Source organism: Hypoxylon fragiforme (assembly GCF_022984875.1).
Source record: "Hypoxylon fragiforme strain CBS 206.31 chromosome Unknown GGS25scaffold_4, whole genome shotgun sequence".
Lineage (NCBI taxonomy): Eukaryota > Fungi > Ascomycota > Sordariomycetes > Xylariales > Hypoxylaceae > Hypoxylon > Hypoxylon fragiforme.
The window spans coordinates 3,339,573-3,358,219 of record NW_026054759.1 but is presented as its reverse complement, the minus strand read 5'-3'; the positions used below and the strand labels follow the sequence as shown (position 1 = coordinate 3,358,219).

The following is an 18,647-nucleotide window of genomic DNA, read 5'->3' as shown; positions in this document are numbered from 1 at the left end:
GATATGATCCTAAGAGAAACATCGAATGAAATGTCAAACGGTAAAAACAAGCCTTTTGGGGGTGTAACTGATTAGGTAACACATATGCGTGAAGGGATCCCCGTTTCAGCCTTACGTCAAGTGACGCACGATCGATGTGGGCTGCTTTTTAACCCCTGCATTTTCACATCTTCTCATCTTCTCCAACTGCAAGTACGGCGTACGTTATTAACCTTTCCAACAGTCTGATTGGTGGCGGGGATAGTTCCCTAAGCTCATAACCCCCTAGCTTCCTCTGTAGCTAATAGCTAGAGGTACCTATCTAGGGTAGCTATGTAGGTGGATGCTCTAATGAAGCCAGGGGCATTTGAGCTCCAATTCGAAACTCATGAAGCTCCAAAGTTATTGTGACAGATTGACCTAATTATAACAACTCTATTATCTCATTATCTCATTCTTCAATTATCGTCCCTCACCTCGTATCTATTACATATTCTCACTAGCACTTAGTTAGTATATTGTCAGTGTGTTGTCAGTTGTGCTGGTTCACAAGAAATCTGACTTCTACATTTCTTTTTTGGCCACTTACTACACCTAGGTAGTTGCCCAAGTCTATCCGCAAGTCGCCTTATATCAAAAGCCAATAGTGTTCAACATAGGTATCTATTCACAATGGCAAAACCTTTGATTCCCCGAATGCATTTATGGGAAATCGATGATCAGCCTTGGTAAGCAAAAATCCTAGAATCCCAATCCATCAGCCATTTAAATTAAGTCCGGACGTCCGTGATCCGCCAACTTCCTTCCTGCCTTACTTGCCTTTAATTGGATGTTTTGTATACATTTGCGATGACTCCAGATCGTTGAGTCAACAGATTTAATGGCTGCATTCAACAGATTGCAAATCCTATCTGCTGCAGGTCCATCTCATATTTGTTCCTTGGCGGTGAGCCATTGCCATTGACTCGGTTTCCGACCACGCATCATATCCCTCCGAACCAATAACATGTTCAGCCACTTCTATCCCATCTACCCAGATAGTTATCCGACTAACCACGCTATATTACCCGACGAAATAGGTTCCCCCCCTTCCTGCGGGCGTACGTCCAAACCGGCCTAACGCACGCCTGGACGACGCACATCCCACTCCTCCAGTCTAGCAGCCCCGCCACCCTCGTGGCCAATACCCTGCGCCGTGTGCTAGGAAACTCTGTGTCACGACACACCTACATAGACTTTTGCGCGGGCGCTGGCGGGCCGACCCCCTTCATTGAGCGCGCCCTCAACAGCCAACTCGTGCGCGCGACCACATCCCGCGCCGTCCCAGCCACCGCCTCATCCGCTGTCGTCGGCGGCGAGAGCAAAGCCAGCTCCACCGGGACCCCGAGCTACGCCGCCGTCGCGAACCCCTCCACGAAGAACACCGTCGTCCACGATGACGGCGGTGCCGTGGACTTCGTCCTCACTGACCTCCACCCCCACGTCGAGTCCTGGGAGGCCGCAGCTAAGAAGAGCGACCACCTGACGTACGTCAGCAGCCCGGTCGACGCCACCCATGCGCCCACCCACCTGCTACGGAAGTACGCCAAGACAAACGGCAACGACAAGAAGGGCATTTTTCGGCTCTTCAACCTGGCGTTCCACCACTTCGACGACGACCTAGCACGCGCCATACTGAAGGACACGATTGAGACGAGCGACGGGTTCGGGTAAGCTAGCTGCCTAGACAAGTCCAAAAAATAAAGAAAAAGAATATACGTAAACTAACCTCCCATCCCCCAAACAGCATATTCGAGCTCCAAGACCGATCCCCAAGCGGTATTATAACCTGCTTCCTCTTCGGCTTTTTCATCCTCCTGATCGCGCCACTCTTGTACTGGTGGTCTCCCGTGCGCCTCTTCTACATCTACATCGTACCCATCGTGCCCTTCGTCCTCGTCTTCGACGGCATCATCTCGTGTCTGCGCACCCGCACCCCCGAAGAGGTCGAGTTGTTGCTGCGCACCTGCGGCGCCGACAGCGATGGCTGGGTTGTTCAGAGCGGAAGAGAGCAATTTCTGTGGCCGTTGGGGAATTTGAGCTGGATTATTTGCACGAAGAGGGCTGCGTAGGTAGTGGTGTCGCTGTGTCGAGAATCTAGGCTGAAATGAAGAGGGCCATGTAACATCACACAATATACAGCCATGTATTATTGCCAGCTTAGAGTACCTAGCCTGAGGCATTTTAATGGAAGCATGTGGAAGCTATACTATACTATGTACCTAGGTACGAATGGTATTCCCAATCGATGAACCAACCAACCAACCAATCAATCAAAACCCTGTTGGAAACCAACAACAACGACGACAACGGGTAGTGTTAAGCAATGCTATCCCATGATGACCGATAAACGCCCCGTCTCCCGTCTGTCCTCTCCCTTCCAAAACAAACTTTCCATTAGATAAGATGAACAGTTCCGCAAAGATACTTGTTAGGCTAGGTATGTAGGTACGCAACCGTCGCAACGAAGCGAGATGTAGGTGTGCATAATAAAGTGGGCCTATCGCATCATTTTATATGCCTCTCATTTACCTGGTCAAAAAGCCTAGGTAATCCACGACGATAAGAGTCACCATGCTGCGGTAATTTTATTAGCGTCAGCGATGCTTGTTTAAATGATAATGAATTTTGTTGTCATGTCATGTCGTTAAACAACAATTTGGAAAGAAAACGGAGAGGAGCAATAAGTAGGCAGGCAAGTAAGTAAGTAACTTACGCATGAGGCGCAATGCGCACATAGTACGTGCCGAAACCGCGGTAAAAGCGCGTGAGGCCCTCCTGCCTTGCGACTTTCACGAAGCAATCCGTCATGCTCTTGTACGGCAATCTGCCATCGGGCCCACGCTGCTGCTTCTGCAACCGGGTCTTGACGAAGTCGAAGGGCAGGCTGAAGAAGGAGGCGAAGAAGCCGGCGATGGCGCTGGCGGTTAGCGTCTGCGACTGGGCGGACCACTGGGTGCGCGTTTTGAGTTGCGCCTTGGCTTCGGAGAAGAACGCTAGTTGGCCCAGGTTCAGCGACATGGCGCGGACTACCGTTGGCGTGGCGCCCGCCCATAGCGCCGTGACGCCTTCCGACTTGACGATCGAGGTTAAGGCGTCGATGACGGATTTGTAGTTTTTGCGCTCGGCGATGGGCTTGAGGCCGTCCGATTGCATTCGAATGAGCGCAAGATCGGCTGGGTTTCCGATGAAGGCCGCTATTCCGCCAGCCGTAAGGCCGGCAGTTGCCCGCTCGGCGAAACCGACTTGGGTACCCTTCTCTTTAGCACGTGTCGCGAGACCTTTCATAAAGGTGTCAAAGAAGCCTAATCTTGCTGTGGTGTAAACGGCTTGGCGAAGAAGGCCTGCTGAGAGGCCAGTATATAAATCTAGAGCCTTGCCTTGCGCCAAAATATCCCGCGTGACTGATAATGGAGTTGGTTTCGGACCAGTTGCAACACCTTCGCCCGCAAGCTGTAGTCTGACTTTGACCATATCTACGGGCTGGATGACAGTCGTCGCAACCATTCCAGAGATTCCGCCGTTAATGAAGGGGAGTGCCGCCCGCATAATAGGTGTGTGTAGGAAGTCATTCCCCACGGCAGTAACTGTCTCGGAACCCTGCTTGGTCATCGTAGACGACTTAGTTCGTGCTGCTTCCGCGGCTTGTTTTAGAGTGTTGGAGCTCATAATTCTAGCTATTAGATAGATAGGACAGCAATGAGTCGAAAGATCGGTAGGTGGGCACGAGGCCGGAATCTCCGTTTAGACTCTAGGAATATATCCGTAGAGGGAGTGGAAAGCTGGTGTTAGATAACACATGGTTAGCAACATTGTCCGCAAGCGCGACATTGGCGCGGGCTTAATATGTTGAGAAGGCTTGTAAGCTTATAACACAAGTCGGACTAGGTAGGGAACTCCAGAGAAGGTCCGGTAAAACGCCATTGGCTGATGCACTCAACATCCGCCGAACAACATGGCCATGGCCGAGGTGAATAGAAAATCGCTGCGCAAATCGGCTTCATTTCGCCGGCTAGACGGTAATATGGTTGAAGCCTTCGATTATTTGTGATATATGTCCACGGGTAGGTAGATGTGGACCTCATCGGAAAAGATAGGAAAGTGTTGGATAAAGGTTGCTTAAGTGGTGCTAAAATCCCACGGAGGAATTGTTTCTTTGATACCCCGTTCCATGGTTTTGGCAACCCGGTCCAAGAAATACTCCAGGGGGGTTCAAGATGCACCAATAGGATAGTAAGAATGGTATTGATAGCGGAGCCTGAACGGTTGAGAACGAGGTGACCACAATAACAATAATAGCACCGAAGTGAATAGCAAACAAATCAATGGTGCATTGAAAAAAACAATGAAAAGGGGGGTGGACCAACATGTGCAACAATGTCTCAAGGGAGAATCAATGATCAACCGGACATGGGTCTTTAATCCCAGGTGGTGAAATACCAGCTCTCAGCCCGGGATCGACTAGGTATGCACGCTCACCGAGACCGGGGAGTACCTATTGTGGGATGGCTCAGCTATCAGGTTGAGCTCAACAAGCGAGAGCTCCTATACAGGGGGAAAACAAGATGATGTCAGCCGAAGGAATATTCCAAAACGCAATCGAAGCAAAGCAAACTTGGGAGATTTTGATGGAATATGTAAGCGGGAGGTAACAAGAAGTTTACGAAACACTTGTAAATAGGGTACGCGTGTAGGATTTGGGAAGACAAAGAATTGGGTGGAGAGACGAATGAGTGCATATGCACAAGGTAGGCAGGCAGGCAGGCGGGTAGACTGATAAGTAGCAAGCAAAGGGAGTCTCTTTCTTAAGATCTAAGGGAGAGCTTGAATAAGTCACAAGCCAAGTACAGCTGCCTTGTTGTCGTTGGGTAGCCTCCTATTAAAACTGCCAAGCTCGGAACTTGGATCAGGGTGGTTGACCTCGGTTGTGCCTATAAGACTGGAAGAAATAGGAAAACGCCGGTTGAGCGCGTGCGCAAGTGTGAACTCTGTGATAAACGATGGCCGGGGCCGGGATAGGGTAGGTGTGTACACACCACATATATGTAGGGTGCAGTATGTATAAATGAGAGTATAAGTACATACCTGAACTTCAAATTTGATGGCTAAGAGAACCAGACTTGGAACATTGAAGATAAGAATATTGAAAGATTCAAGGTTCAGGAACTTATATAACCTTGAACAACTTTGAGCATAAGAACAATGATAAGAGAAGGAAAGAGTGTCCAGTTGAGAGAGAGGTGTGGCGACTTCGACTTATGTAAGGAGAACGAGAACGACAAGCGATGAGGCAAGCGCAAACAGCACATTGGATATCTTCCCACTTTCCGCGGCTACTAAACAACTACCCCGGATTCTCATTCGCGATTGGTGTCGAATCCCTTCTATACACATACTAATCTCATGGTGGTTAGTTGGGACTATGTATGTACCGAGAAGATCGAATGCGGGGTTTGGTACGATGCCTACCTTACGCATCATCTCCATCATACCGACATCGAATGAAAAATAGGATGATGTTGTATATGTTGAAGGCAGTGCTATACCCGCTCTCGACTTGGCTTTCATGATATTATCTGTCTACCTAACATACCTAACCTACTTAAGTGCTAGATAGTAGACTGGTAGGTATTGTCCTTCAATCTTAACGTCTCCGTTGATTATTCAATGCTCTGCAGGGAGGTATATTAGTATATTCTGAAGAAAGGCAAGTGTCCCTATATCATGTACCTATTAGTAGACAACCTGCCAAATCTACATATACGTAGCTACAACATATGGTAGGCAGTCGTGCAGCTAATTCATGGAAGGGAAAGAACCAGTTGACCTCGAAAGCGATACACTAAGTACCTAGGAAGGTTAGACCACACCCGGCAGTACATAACTGTAATAGTTACATTGGTTACATGACACCCGGGCGCACGCATACGGCTGGATGGATCTCGGCATTGTATGGGGATCTGCACTGTCAGCTCCCGTTGAACCGGAATCTTTTTTGGAACTTCCAACGGTTGATGTCATGTAGACGGCGAGGAAGAAAATGAAGAGTTTCAACATTCGTTTCTTCTTGTCTGCCAGGTGCTAGCACCTCAAACGAGCTCTTCTTCACTAACTCAAGGATTTCATACATATAATAGGGATGTCAAAATGCGAGAATTAGAGCTTGTCGTTTTGGATCTGATCTTGGTTGATGCCGCGATATCCTCGTCCCCATCCCCGAGAGTTGGCCGCATCATTGATGGATCATGTACGGAGTACATTTACGCAGATTGATTGCGGGGTAAAAGTCCCTACATGTATCCACATGAGCTAACTAGTACTTTAAGCTAGCGTGCCGATGGATGCGACCTAAGCATTTATCGATAAGCACGTGCTCATGATAGCTCGACGAAATATACAAAGCTTCCATCCAGATTATTAAATTCATCTCCTCATGTTAATGTTTAACATAAAAAGTGTAGTTTGTTCGACGTGTCCAACTTGATAACTGGTAGCCTAAGACTAATTAATAAAGCACAGTTCGTCTGAATGGAGAACCGCATCTCTTCTCATTACCAAATCAAATCGCATAAAAGTGACGTCAGGCTAAACAGAGCTTTGGACAACCTTAAAAATGTACGGGTTCTGATTGGCAGGTATTGCACATGCAGCCAAGGTACTAGGGCTAACTACATAAATACAGCTATGTTCTCGAATCGGTCGCTTGCATGGATATTTCTTCTCCAATCCAAACCTCCAAGGCTCCAACAACCTTTCTGCTCCAAATGCAAACAGTTCTAAATGCAAACTGCTCCAATCCCACTGGAGGTCAACTTAGCCAAGCTTTTATATGGCGGAATAATTGAATCGGCCCCATTCCGACGAACGTCGACCAATACCTACGCGATGACTACCACACCTTCGAAACAATAGAACCCGAATATCAGATCAGATGTCTTGAATTAGATCTTTGGCCTCCTCGCTTACATAGTTGGGTGCCCAGGGGTATTAAAACCTTTCCGGGAAAAGGCCCGAAGATCCATATACAAGTTACTATCAAGCCTCGAAAACTTAACGGGATATATAAGATCGTCGGGTTTTCCTCAGGGCATCTTACACGGTGATATCGAATCTCTAAGGTTGATATATAAAGTTATATAAAGACTTTAAAGAGATATCCATTGCGACGAGAACATCCTGGCTTTCCAAAGCCGAAGGGGAGCACCTATCAGGTGTCACATACTTTAACAACGTTAACAGGATGGTTATCTAACTCACGGAAGATATTATTCACCCGGCAAGGTGAAGCTCAGTCTATCGGTCGTTTGAAAAGTACCGCTGGTTTATGGCGCGAGTCAAAATCGAAATATTGAATTTGCGACCTTAACCAATCACCAGATAAGCCTCACTACATCGAGGAGCAAGTTTGATTGGATATAACCTGTTGCATCTGATCCCGAGCGCATGGCTAAATCCCTAAAGTTAGATTGATCCATTGGTCCAGGCATCCCAAACTGCTTCTACTTGCGACCTGGATATATGCCAAGGCGTCTGTTCTTACGCTCTATATAAGAAAACGAAGTATTGGATTTATTGGAAATATTATCAGGTAATTACTGTGGTAGCGTGAAGTGACTGACCTCGGGTATTGCCTTCGGAACCGTGTCGTCGGTTCGGTTGACCGGACCAAGCCTGCCAAGATGATTGGCGAACTTCCTGCCGTCATATTGGACCTAGACCTATACTTTTGAAAAGGGGTGAACTCCGTTACCGTTCACTCGATGATTAGGTAAAGATAATGTTGAAGAACTGGACGTTGGGTCAGTCACAGCGCAAGGCTTGCATGTCGGCCCTTCGATCTTGGATCATCATCTCCGGGTATCTTGCAAATACGAAAATATCAAACACTGCCACATCTCATATTCAATACCCCAAAAGGCAAAATGATGTTAACGCAATCGGCACCTCGAATTCATATAACAAGAATAATAAGACGGACTAGCTAACAGCCTCGATTGTAGCGAGCGTGGGTGATAATACAAAGAAGGAAACATAACAAAACAAAGCAAAAAAAATATATACACAGGCATTCAGAAATCTAACAAAAGCTCTCCCATCTTCAACAGAAACTCCCATCGCCTAACAACAACGATAACAACAACCCATATTTATAGCATGATTCGAGAAGCTCGACAACCTTTCAACTTAAGTGTTGTGCTTGTTGGAGGTAGGGTCGGCATACAAGACCCAATCACCCGCTGACACCGCCTGTCCCTGGGTGTCGGCCGTTGTACCTTTTGTGGTGCACATGCTCTTGACAGCATCCCACAGGTCCGAGCAGAACTCCTCGGTTAATGGGACCGGGTTGTTGGATACGCTTCCCCTGAAAGTGAGTTTTCTGTTAGCCAAGCCTGCCAAGTCTCGCTATATAGGGGAGTGGGTAGGTAGGTAGGTAGCTAAGGTAACTTACATGAGCCATCTCACAAACCCAGGCCCATCGCTCGTCGCCTGGTTATCCTTCGTCTCATACGCGTGCCAGACCTGCAGCCCCAGCTGCCCAATGACACTCTGCTTGACAAAGTAGTTGCACGCGAAGTTGGCGCTGGAGTCCACAAGCGCCTTGGACATGTGGCTGCCGCCGCCGGGGCACAGCGCCCGCCCGTGGTAGTTCTCGACCTCCACGTCGGCGTGCAGCGAGTTCCACACGTTCGAGAGAAACTTGGCTGGCGCCGGGAAGTCGTGGTACACGTCGTCGCGCTGTTGCACCGCGCTAAATTGCGATGAGAGCACAGCGGCGCGTCCGCCACCCTCCACTTCTTGCCAGTTGATGAGTCCGGCTGCGTCGAGGGCGGTGACTTGGTCGCGCAAGGGCGGGGCTGGGGTTGAGGACTGGGTCGTGGCTCGAGCTACGGCGACGACTTCTGGGACCTGGCTGAAGGTAGGGATCCCGTTTACGGGGAGGGCTAGCACCTGAGAGGCGATGGTGGCAATGACGCTGTTTGAGACTGTAGAATGAAAAGGTTAGTTATCTTCGTGCGAAGGGGAGGGCTTGTCTGGTCATGATCATACCCTTCATTTTGTTTGTTGGTATGTTTCAAAGACTGAAATCGGTTGAAGGGCTGAAGCTGTTTGAGTGAAAGAGTTTGGTTAATGGTGCTGATGATAGTGATGGTGAGTTGTTGTTGTTGATGATGGTGATGCTGAATGAAAGAGACTTGTAAAGAGGAATTGACGTCCTACTTATACTGAATCTATCTTACCTCTCATCGCAAGCTATCTGCCTACGTTGGTATTCAAACAGTATGTTGACTTAGTTTCGCAAAGCTTTTGTCATCAACTGACATCACGCTCGCCAGGCCACTGATTCCTTCGGCAAGGATTTGAATAGTCTTCATGGAGACAATCGGGCTATACGCTGCCATATTCATGTCAATGGGTCATCAATCTGACAAGAACGAGGCTATTCCAACGGCGGATTTTGTGATCCTATAATATTTCCTGCTTTTCTCCCTATTCTGGCTCCCCTCGTGGCGATCTATGAACTGATCTTACATTAGCTTGATGCTTTTATGCTAGGGAAGGGGTTAGCATGGTGGTGATAGTTTTTGGTGTTCTGCGCCGACGATCGGTACCACAATTAGGTACCATAAATAAACTCAGATGTAATCGTCAAAACGTCTCGAAGAAGATAAATGCTTACTTCTATACTAAATGAAGAGAAATGAAGAGACCTGATTGGCCCCGGACTATAAACCATGCTTCGGTACACGCTGCCAAGACTTATGTTGGTGCTCTAGCGCCAACAGGTAAACAGCTATAGAAGAGTTGTAGTCTAGTATAAGAGTCTACAAGCCGCATTATATCCCAGTCGCTTGATTATAATATAAGAATGTTTCAAGGTTATTTGTAAGATGTTGGTAGCTTCGACCTATGCCTGCTCGGTTTTAACATTGCAATAGTGGTATATCCCGTCGATGCATCTTGGCGATCAATTCTCTAAGGAGTAGTTCCAGGAACCAACGTTCATCTAAATATAATCTTAATCTCTTTAAACTCAACTTCGAACGGTGTATAATTATCAGATGCGTGCTTTGCCGCTTAGAGGGATTTTCGTTAGCGGAAACGGACCAAGGTTAGGAATCAACGCGCTGAAGATTTTCAGGCCAGAAGTAAGGATGGATTCTTCAACATGATCCTATTCTCATGAAGCTTGGGGTATGCCACAAGGATATTGAGATATTTTAATCGCCAACAACTTCGCTTAGCTAGCTGCTACTACTAGGTTATGGGATTTCAACATGGCGGCGACGTCATCCTTCGTGAAGCAGCTTGTATAGACACAAAGTCTTCTACTTATCGTTATAAGACTCCTTTCTCTGCTTGGTGTATATAACAGACACCCATTCGCACGATTTCAACTTCTTTTTACAACCAAGATATCAGTTTCTATCTACAACTAAGTTCAACCCGTTCATCTGCTCTATTTACTATCCTGCCTACGGTATCTTTGAAACACTGTTTCTTTTCGCCAAAATTCATCTATTATACTACCAAAACCCACATCAAGATGCGCTCCTCCATCTTTTTCTTCTACAGCTTTACCGCTGTAATCGTCGGCGCAACTCCCGTCAGCCAGCAGCCCCAGGCTCGTATGGTCGTCGAAGGTGTAAGTCATACCTACCCAGTAACTAGTAACCAGTCAGAAGAATCCAGCTAACAGATGAATGTTCTCCTTTCACCAGAAATGCTACGTATCTGGCAATCACCAGACTCCAAATGGAATCTGCTATGAGGAATACGAGACCAGATCGGGTTGGACGGGCAACTGTGACTCTTACCCGTATAGGGTATGTCTTTTCGAACAAAAGTGAGAGTCTATTATTGGTATGTGCTGAAGCTTACGTTTATATAGTGCACCGCGAACGGCAATTATTGCAGTCTCTCAACTGTGCCGGGTGGGGTTGTTATGTGTACGTAGAAGGCCGGAGGCGGCTTCGTAGTGACAGGCTAGGAGAGGTTGGTTGGCTGTTGCCAGAGACGTTAGGCTAGACATACGCTCGTTAAGATACGGATTGTTCCATGTACATATATATCTATACTCGCTTTAGAGGACACACACTCGTTTTATAGGAAGCTTCATTTCATAGAAAACAGTGTTATTTCAAGCTACTATGTTCAGGGGTGATAGGCATTCTTTTTCTATCTTGAAGCATCTTGAACACCTCTCATGATATAGCAATATTAATTCTCTATCAACATGGAGCACGTTCGTAGGATGGAACGGTTTAAGAAAGATAAACCTCAAAGCTGATATCCAAACGTACCTAGTGCTTAGCCCTCACTCTCTAGGTATATTTTGAGTGTCGTAGCAGCCACTTATTACTTGATGCCCCAGGAATAGACATTAGCAAAATGTCAGTAGCATACGGATCAACCTAAGGCATCCATCTGCCTACCTAGGTCGTGTACACACGGCCGGAGAAACCAGGAGACCACATCGGCAAATCCTCGACTATTAACCCAAGGTTCAACCAACACCAGAGTATAGGTTATAGATTATAATTGCAGTAGAATTCCCAACCGACCCCACATGTTGGGTGACAAGAGGTGAGAGAAAACTACCGCCGACAAGTCATATGCTGGATGCGTCCCTTCACTAAAACGCTAACTTGACAGTACGATTTGATCACTGGAGTTTTTCGTAGGTACTGGATTCGACCCCCGGGCAGTACCGAGCTTTTTTGCATTTTTTTTCAATTCTTTTCTTTTTCTTTCATACTTCTTCTCCCTCTTCCCCCCTTTTCTTCATCTCCACATTTTTGGTACTTAGCATTTCACTCCTTTTTATTCTATTTTTCCACCCTGAATTTTACTCTGCCAAAGGTAAATAACCATGAGGCTATTCATACTTGATGTTTAAACTTGATATGCCATTAAAACCTAATACATAACTCTCGATGTTATGCTACGAATTGACGCAATTGATGCTGCAAATCGCGAGGGTGGCCCGCTCCACATGAATGTGGAAGGTAGTGATGCACTTGGCGATGCGAGTAGCTTGGCAACTCTGCATATAGACAAGATTACTCTGCGAAATCAACAATGAAAGTCCAATCGGTTGACTTCCAAGTTTCTAGTGCTACCACCTTTCGTTGGCATGGTCTAAAGAGATCTCGCCATCATCCCAGCTATCCGATATCCTAATGCTGCATATAAATCTGCCAGGCACCGATGATCTTGAACTGAAATAAACAGGAAATCTCTCCCTTTCTCTATCTCTTCACCATCCATACCAATATTGGCCTTGTTATCGCAATGAAATACCTTTTCTGGACGTCATTGCTTGCATCACTCACTGCTTGCACAGCAATACTTCCTAGAGCTGATGCCATATCATATAATGGATATAAGGTCTTGAGAGTAAACGCGCATGGGCATCCATCTACTATTAAGGGAAAACTCTCTGGCATATCTTACGAGCAATGGAATGATGATATTTACAAACATATCGATATTATAGTACCGCCCGATCAGGTTTCCGCGTTTGAAGCACTTGGACTTGACTACCAAGTCATGCATGATGATCTAGGGGCTTCAATTAGCGCAGAGTCCATCTCAGGACGTGTTCAGGGCGGGAGAAGGCAAACCGGGGATTTGTCATGGTTTGATTCGTACCACGCCTACGATGACCATATCCAATATTTTAAGGATCTCCAAGCCTCATTTCCAAACAATTCGGAGGTGATATCCTCTGGCACTTCATACGAAGGGCGAGATCTTTACGGACTCCATCTATGGGGCGCGAATGGGTCTGGAAAGCCGGCAGTGCTGTATCATGGTAATGTGCATGCCAGGGAATGGATTACTTCACCAGTAAGTCCCAAGAGAAGTAGACTTCAGTTCCAAGCAAGCTAAGCCTCACAGGTTATCGAATACATTACCTTGCAACTAGTCACGGGCTATCTCGGCAGCGATGATCTTGTTCGATCTTTTCTGGATAATTACGATTTCTACATTATTCCAATAGTGAATCCTGACGGTAAGCCACTGCCCAGCTTCGAGTTGCCCTACCGCCAGTAACTAACAGAAACATTCACTAAAGGGTTCGTGTATTCTCAAACAACCGATCGCCTCTGGCGCAAGAACCGGCAACCTCCCCCATCCACCGGCAACCAATCCTGCATCGGCCGCGACATCAACCGCAACTGGTCCTTCGCCTGGGACTCGAACCCCCTCGGCGCCTCCACGAACCCGTGCTCCCAAGCCTACAAAGGCGAGGCCCCCTCCGACACACCCGAGAATCAAGGCCTCGACAAGCTCGTGCGCCAGCTCCGCGACAGCACCGGCATCAAGCTGTTCATCGACTGGCACAGCTACGGGCAGTACATCCTCTCGCCGTTCGGCTACAAGGAGACGCTGTACGCGCCCGAGCTGGGGAAGTGGACGAAGGCCGCGGCGCTCGTCAGCGAGGCGGTCCGCGGCAGCGCGGAGGCGCAGACGACGTTCACGTTTGGGCCCAGCGGCGCGGTGCTCTACCCCACGACGGGAGCCGCGCCCGATCATGTGTATAGTGTGGGCGGCGCGGAGTTCGCGTATACGATTGAGCTGAGGGATACGGGGAGGTTTGGCTTTGTGCTCCCGCCCGAGCTGATTAGACCGACGGCCGAGGAGCAGTGGGAGGGCCAGAAGGTGCTGCTGAGCTTGTTGGATGAGGATTTTTTTGATGGGGAGGGGCAGGCTTAACAGGCACCTACTGCGCCCCTATTCGGGGAGTAGTAAGGGTGCAGTGACGAATGGGCTAGGTTTGCGGCGCTTAGTATATACTTCAATCTATGATACAGCAAACACAGCTGCTTCAGTTTAAAAGCTGTGAGTTGAAGTGAACATTCCCAGCGACTACTATCATTCCCTCCATTTTCATGGGCGTCCCTATTCTCAGATCTTGGCAGTTTTTGCAACATCCGCATACTCTACACCACCAGTCCAAACACGGCCGATATCCCGAGTATTCGATATATTGACCAGCGGGTTACTATTCAGCGGCACCAAATCTGCGCGCTTGCCCGGTAAAATTACCCCTCGGTCCCGGAGCCTGTGCATTGTGTCCGGAATAATCGTTGTGGCACGCAAGGCTTCTACCGGTGCCGTGCTCGCATCTACCATAATTGACCAACTTGTTCACTGGCCGAATAGGGCTGCGCAGGCAGTTATGAGGCATATGGGTCCCGAGTGGGATCGTTTACTGGAGCTTCCCCGTGCGATGTTGGTAGCTACTAGGTAGCGTTACATAGCTTCGTGGAAATCCATGAGAATGGTTAACTCAACAATTTCACCACTGGCTGACGCGGGGGATTATGTAGTACTGCTGGAAACATACCAGTTCTCGGTCGGTCTCGTATATGTCTCACTCCCGGATTAATTCCCAATGCATTGTCCGAATGCTATGATATTGCTTATGTGCTTCTACTATAACTCCGATGGCGTCTGGGTGAGAAAAAAAAAGAACATTGCCGGATCAAGACATACGCGGTATGGGCTTATGGTTTTCATCTCCCGCCTCACTACCTTTTCCTATAGCTCCGAAGTCTTGTATGCAGTATTTAAATCCTTCTACTATGAGAGGATACTTCACATCTTCACTTTTCCTGCTTATTGATTTCGCCCCTTTTATTCAGGGGCAAAATGCTGAAGCATGGGGAACGCTCAACGCCTCAATTGGAGGACGTCTTTTCACAGACAAGCCCTTCGCGCTACCATGCTACTCGCTATACAACGGAAACACGGCCGAAACCAACGAAGCGGCTTGCTCTCTAATTCTAGATAACTACACAACCAATGCAGTCCGCGCAGATATCCCCAGCGCGTATCTAAATCTCCAAGGCGAAATCTGTCTTGGGGATCCTTCGGACCAGTGCACTCTGGACAACACCGTGATTCCAGCCCCACCACCGGCCCCAGGAGCGTCCTGCAACCAGGGGAGTGTCCCGGCATATTACATCGAGGTCCGGGATGTCTTGGACGTCAATGCAGCGTTGGATTTCACACGCAAATACAAGGTGCCTCTCGCTATCAAGAACAGCGGCCACGACTACATGACTAGGAATAGCCAGAAAGGATCGCTTGCTCTATGGGTGCACAAGCTGCAGCAACTCACTTACCACGCGGCCTTCGTGCCGGAAGGATGCTCGGCTAACGCAAGCGTGGGCCGTGCTATCACGGCGGGCACTGGCGCCAGGACAGGCGAAATATACGAGTTCGCTGCTGCCCACGACAGCACTTTTCTCGGCGGATACTCGCACACGGTTGCGGCGTCGGGGGGCTGGGTGCAGGGCGGCGGGCACAGTGTCTTGTCGCCCGTATACGGCCTCGGCGCCGACCGCGTGGCTGAATTCAAGATCGTGACGCCCGATGGCGTCCTGCGCGTCGCCAACCAGTGCCAGCACCAGGACTTATTCTGGGCTCTGCGCGGCGGGGGCGGGGGCACCTTCGGAGTCGTGCTCGAGGCCACGCATCGCGTGGAGCCGTCAATGCCTGTAGCGGTGGCCAGCATCCGGTTGCCTGCTAATGCCACAGCGAATACAGCGATGCGGTGGATCGAGCTTATGGCGCGGCAGTCTGTGGCCTGGGGTAAGCAGGGGTGGGGCGGCCACGCCGCGGGCCTGTATCTGACGTACATGAATCCAGCGCCGGCGATGGCAAACCTGTCAGACGGCGGCGTCACCGCGGAGACTTCCATGCGCGCCGCCACGGACTTTGCACTTGCTGCTGGAGGTACGAGCGTGGTGGAGGTGCTGCCCAGTTACCTCGCGGTGTGGAATAAGTACGTACTCCCAGGTGCGTTGACGTCAGCAGGAGTCATCCGCGTGCTGTCATCGAGGCTCCTACCACGGAGGCTGTTCGAAAGCGAAGCGGGCATCGCCAAGGTCATGGGCTTCCTGGCAGCTGCTGGGGAACTGGGGTTCGACCCGCGGGGCTTCTACTGTCCGGTGGGTACTCCTTTCGTCTATGAGGGTGCGACGAAGCTGGATGTGAGGAATCGTACAAGGCCTGCGACGTCCGTACACCCGGCATGGTATGATGCTCTCTGGGACGTTTCGACGTCCCTTACGGTGGCCTGGAACGCATCGTACGCGGAGCGCCTGCAGAATATGACAGCTCTCACGAGAGCTACGATCCTTGCTGAAGAGCTGACCGGCGATGATGGAGGCACGTACACAAACGAGGCAAACCCATTCACGCCGAACTGGCGCAGGTCGTGGTGGGGCGATAACTACGACGCCTTGCTTAATGTCAAGAAGAAGTACGACCCGAACAGGCTCTTGAATTGCTGGAAGTGTGTTGGGTTTGAGGATGAAGACGTCTATAGCGATAGGTTTCGGTGCCAAGGGAAACTACAGCAAGATGTTGACCGTAACTTCGCTAGGTAACGTAGTATGTCATAAGCAAGATGCAACTTCTTGGAGAACTCGTCTAAGGCTGCGATTTGGTGTGTAAGAAAGAGCCAGAGGCTTGTAGAGATAATTCGTATTGGTTTAGGTATATGCCTCAATACCTATAGGTATCTCTATTCAGTTAATGTGTAAGAGCTAAGACTCTTTCCGGCTTAGGAAAGGGGCTGTCATCGGGAAAATCGTATTTCGACATCACGGAGCACGCAGAAAGCACATCCATTATGAAATAAAAGAGTTACGGGATGTTGCCATCCGATTTAGTAATGTTGCTAGCAACAATGCTTTAAAACGAGGATAACCGGCAACGGGAACTCAAGCCGGTCAAAATTACGGGATAGTCTTACTTCTTATTGGACCTATCCCGCGAATTTGACGGTCACCTGAGCTCTTTGTAGTGGCCCGACTTTGGAATGCTGACGGGCTGATGATGACTTGACATATAATGTAATATAGTTGTGAGATTTTCGAATCTTTCTTTGTTGAAAAGCCACTCTGCTGTAGGCTATCCAGAGGACATACCTACACTTACAAGCCTCGATATGAGCTAATGCAACGAAGTCCTCGCCGAAAACTCCTCATTATCGTCATTGGACGTTCACAATAGCACATTCTATATACTCCTCTCTTGGAGTTCTTTCTGATTGGGTGGCTTTCTCTGTGGCTCATTGGATTCCGATAATTTTGAACGGAGTTGGCTAAGATCCCAGCCTAAGCTGGAGCTGTGCTGTCAAAGGGTGCCAAGGGTGGTTCTGGTTCAGCTTCGTATTCAACCACAAAGCAAAGCCCGTGTTGAATAGCAAAGTATGACATCTCGTAACTTATTCGGCTAACACGTATTATGAACAAATTAGAAGATGCAGTTTTTGATGAGTCTCCTGCGCAGTTCTGGGTGCTCATTTGTAAGTATAAAAATGTAGGTCTGTCTTCACTTCATGGAAAGCATATCCAGTAGTCAAACAGTCTACCTCACACAGCAATAAAGACGTATTACAAACCTATCCTTATATCTTAATTTTAATAAACAAATTCCCAATATGCAGTTCACAAGCCAAGTTCTCCTTGCCCTTGGGCTCATCGCGAGCGCTTCGGCACACCCCCTTGAGGGCCGTGACGTCCAAGTTGCACACTTTACCTTCCACGGCGGCCCAGCTTCATACGATCTCGCCGTACCAGCTGACGGCTCCGTAGTCCTTACCAGTAAGTTCAACCCCCCCTTCCCCCAAACACATACACAAAGGCCAAGCCCGTGCTTACCTACCTTTCCCTACCCCCAGACAACGGCATGAACATCAACATCATCGACGCACCAGACTACAATGCCCTATCGCAGTGCACCTTCACGACTGCTGGCGAGAAGACTCTCGTGAGCAGCATCAACACGCAGACCGGGATGCAGTCGATCGTCGTGGGCCCGCCCCAGCCCATCATCAGCGTCAGCTGCCAGGGCTCCTGCACCCCGACCTACGGCGTGTGCTACGAGAACGGCATGTTCACCGCGCCGTGCTGCAACGGCTTCTGTGCCGCTACGCGCTGCCGCCCGTGGAACATTACGAACACTGCGTAAAGAACGGAAGGAGCTTGGTGGTAATGACGGTGCTGGCAAAATGATGGGTGGGTTGAAAGAGAAAACTTGGATTATAGGGATGGGCGGGGGGCAGTATAGGGCTAGAATGTTAGGTCTGATTTGGGTGTTTATGAATCAACGAGCGACATCATGAGGTTTCTTTGTTACGGTCCCTAGCAGTACTATTCAAAGAATCCACTCATTTCTAGTAAAATGATATACACGGCTTTAGGCTCGCAAGTGAGTAGATTGGAAATTAAAAGTGTGTTACTGAGGATGGAGATATTTGATAGTATAAAGCTTGCCTACCTAGCAGGTATGTAGTTTATTAGAGATGCTTGGTATGAAGCATGATGTTACAGTAGATCTCTCCTTAGTAGGTGCCTACCTAGGTAAATAGGGGGTTGTACGGCCTAGTACTTGTGATTATGTGGCACAGGCCCCTTAAAATATTCTCTAGACGGACCAGCCCAGCCGCATGCTGAAGATGTCTAGGTATTCATGAAACTGGCACCTGAAATAGGTCGAATTTCGGTTGGCATGAGCTGAATAATTGAAAATGAAATACCTAGTAACGCTTAGGGAAGGTAGGAATATATAAACTGTACGGCCATCAACCGAAGACCACCTTGAAG

General features: G+C 48.6%; 7 protein-coding genes across 7 annotated transcripts; 5 read left to right on the top strand and 2 right to left on the bottom strand.

The window, feature by feature from the left end:
• The first annotated feature begins 202 nt into the window (after positions 1-202).
• GGS25DRAFT_488124 (uncharacterized protein) lies at positions 203-2,186 on the top strand. Its single transcript, XM_049260781.1, has 3 exons — positions 203-707; positions 1,059-1,688; positions 1,766-2,186. Exons 1-3 carry the CDS (start codon positions 652-654, stop codon positions 2,088-2,090), a joined length of 1,011 nt encoding a protein of 336 aa, XP_049118220.1. The 5' UTR covers positions 203-651; the 3' UTR covers positions 2,091-2,186.
• Positions 2,187-2,373: 187 nt separating this feature from the next.
• On the bottom strand, positions 2,374-3,917 carry GGS25DRAFT_253564 (mitochondrial carrier). Its single transcript, XM_049257210.1, has 2 exons — positions 2,735-3,917; positions 2,374-2,595 (listed from the first exon to the last, which is right to left on the bottom strand). The coding sequence occupies exons 1-2, from the start codon at positions 3,685-3,687 to the stop codon at positions 2,547-2,549; spliced, it is 1,002 nt and encodes a 333-aa protein (XP_049118219.1). The 5' UTR covers positions 3,688-3,917; the 3' UTR covers positions 2,374-2,546.
• Positions 3,918-8,100: 4,183 nt separating this feature from the next.
• Positions 8,101-9,644, bottom strand: GGS25DRAFT_253464 (uncharacterized protein). Its single transcript, XM_049257209.1, has 4 exons — positions 9,550-9,644; positions 9,067-9,405; positions 8,468-9,002; positions 8,101-8,380 (listed from the first exon to the last, which is right to left on the bottom strand). Exons 2-4 carry the CDS (start codon positions 9,071-9,073, stop codon positions 8,203-8,205), a joined length of 720 nt encoding a protein of 239 aa, XP_049118218.1. The 5' UTR covers positions 9,074-9,405; positions 9,550-9,644; the 3' UTR covers positions 8,101-8,202.
• Positions 9,645-9,859: 215 nt separating this feature from the next.
• GGS25DRAFT_488088 (uncharacterized protein) lies at positions 9,860-11,164 on the top strand. Its single transcript, XM_049260780.1, has 3 exons — positions 9,860-10,663; positions 10,740-10,844; positions 10,910-11,164. Exons 1-3 carry the CDS (start codon positions 10,565-10,567, stop codon positions 10,973-10,975), a joined length of 270 nt encoding a protein of 89 aa, XP_049118217.1. The 5' UTR covers positions 9,860-10,564; the 3' UTR covers positions 10,976-11,164.
• A 1,148-nt stretch (positions 11,165-12,312) lies between these two features.
• Positions 12,313-13,740, top strand: GGS25DRAFT_531153 (uncharacterized protein; the record flags this gene model as incomplete). Its single annotated transcript, XM_049265465.1, has 4 exons — positions 12,313-12,332; positions 12,378-12,870; positions 12,922-13,036; positions 13,100-13,740. The coding sequence occupies 4 exons, from the start codon at positions 12,313-12,315 to the stop codon at positions 13,738-13,740; spliced, it is 1,269 nt and encodes a 422-aa protein (XP_049118216.1).
• An 872-nt stretch (positions 13,741-14,612) lies between these two features.
• On the top strand, positions 14,613-16,424 carry GGS25DRAFT_514094 (FAD-binding domain-containing protein; the record flags this gene model as incomplete). Its single annotated transcript, XM_049262953.1, has 1 exon — positions 14,613-16,424. One exon carries the CDS (start codon positions 14,613-14,615, stop codon positions 16,422-16,424), a length of 1,812 nt encoding a protein of 603 aa, XP_049118215.1.
• Positions 16,425-17,482: 1,058 nt separating this feature from the next.
• On the top strand, positions 17,483-18,012 carry GGS25DRAFT_521047 (uncharacterized protein; the record flags this gene model as incomplete). Its single annotated transcript, XM_049263985.1, has 2 exons — positions 17,483-17,645; positions 17,723-18,012. The coding sequence occupies 2 exons, from the start codon at positions 17,483-17,485 to the stop codon at positions 18,010-18,012; spliced, it is 453 nt and encodes a 150-aa protein (XP_049118214.1).
• Positions 18,013-18,647: the final 635 nt, after the last annotated feature.

What these genes read in the sequence shown, in the direction of transcription:
- GGS25DRAFT_488124 (XM_049260781.1), top strand. Translation starts at nt 652, where the DNA reads ATGGCAAAACCTTTGATTCCCCGAATGCATTTATGGGAAATCGATGAT. An exon ending in GAAATCGATGATCAGCCTTG is followed by an intron (nt 708 to 1,058) that starts GTAAGCAAAAAT and finishes CCGACGAAATAG; the next exon opens with GTTCCCCCCCTTCCTGCGGG. An exon ending in GAGACGAGCGACGGGTTCGG is followed by an intron (nt 1,689 to 1,765) that starts GTAAGCTAGCTG and finishes TCCCCCAAACAG; the next exon opens with CATATTCGAGCTCCAAGACC.
- GGS25DRAFT_253564 (XM_049257210.1), bottom strand. Translation starts at nt 3,687, where the DNA reads ATGAGCTCCAACACTCTAAAACAAGCCGCGGAAGCAGCACGAACTAAG. An exon ending in GTGCGCATTGCGCCTCATGC is followed by an intron (nt 2,596 to 2,734) that starts GTAAGTTACTTA and finishes AAATTACCGCAG; the next exon opens with CATGGTGACTCTTATCGTCG.
- GGS25DRAFT_253464 (XM_049257209.1), bottom strand. An exon ending in GGGTTTGTGAGATGGCTCAT is followed by an intron (nt 8,381 to 8,467) that starts GTAAGTTACCTT and finishes ACTCACTTTCAG; the next exon opens with GGGAAGCGTATCCAACAACC.
- GGS25DRAFT_488088 (XM_049260780.1), top strand. Translation starts at nt 10,565, where the DNA reads ATGCGCTCCTCCATCTTTTTCTTCTACAGCTTTACCGCTGTAATCGTC. An exon ending in CTCGTATGGTCGTCGAAGGT is followed by an intron (nt 10,664 to 10,739) that starts GTAAGTCATACC and finishes TCCTTTCACCAG; the next exon opens with AAATGCTACGTATCTGGCAA. An exon ending in GTGACTCTTACCCGTATAGG is followed by an intron (nt 10,845 to 10,909) that starts GTATGTCTTTTC and finishes ACGTTTATATAG; the next exon opens with TGCACCGCGAACGGCAATTA.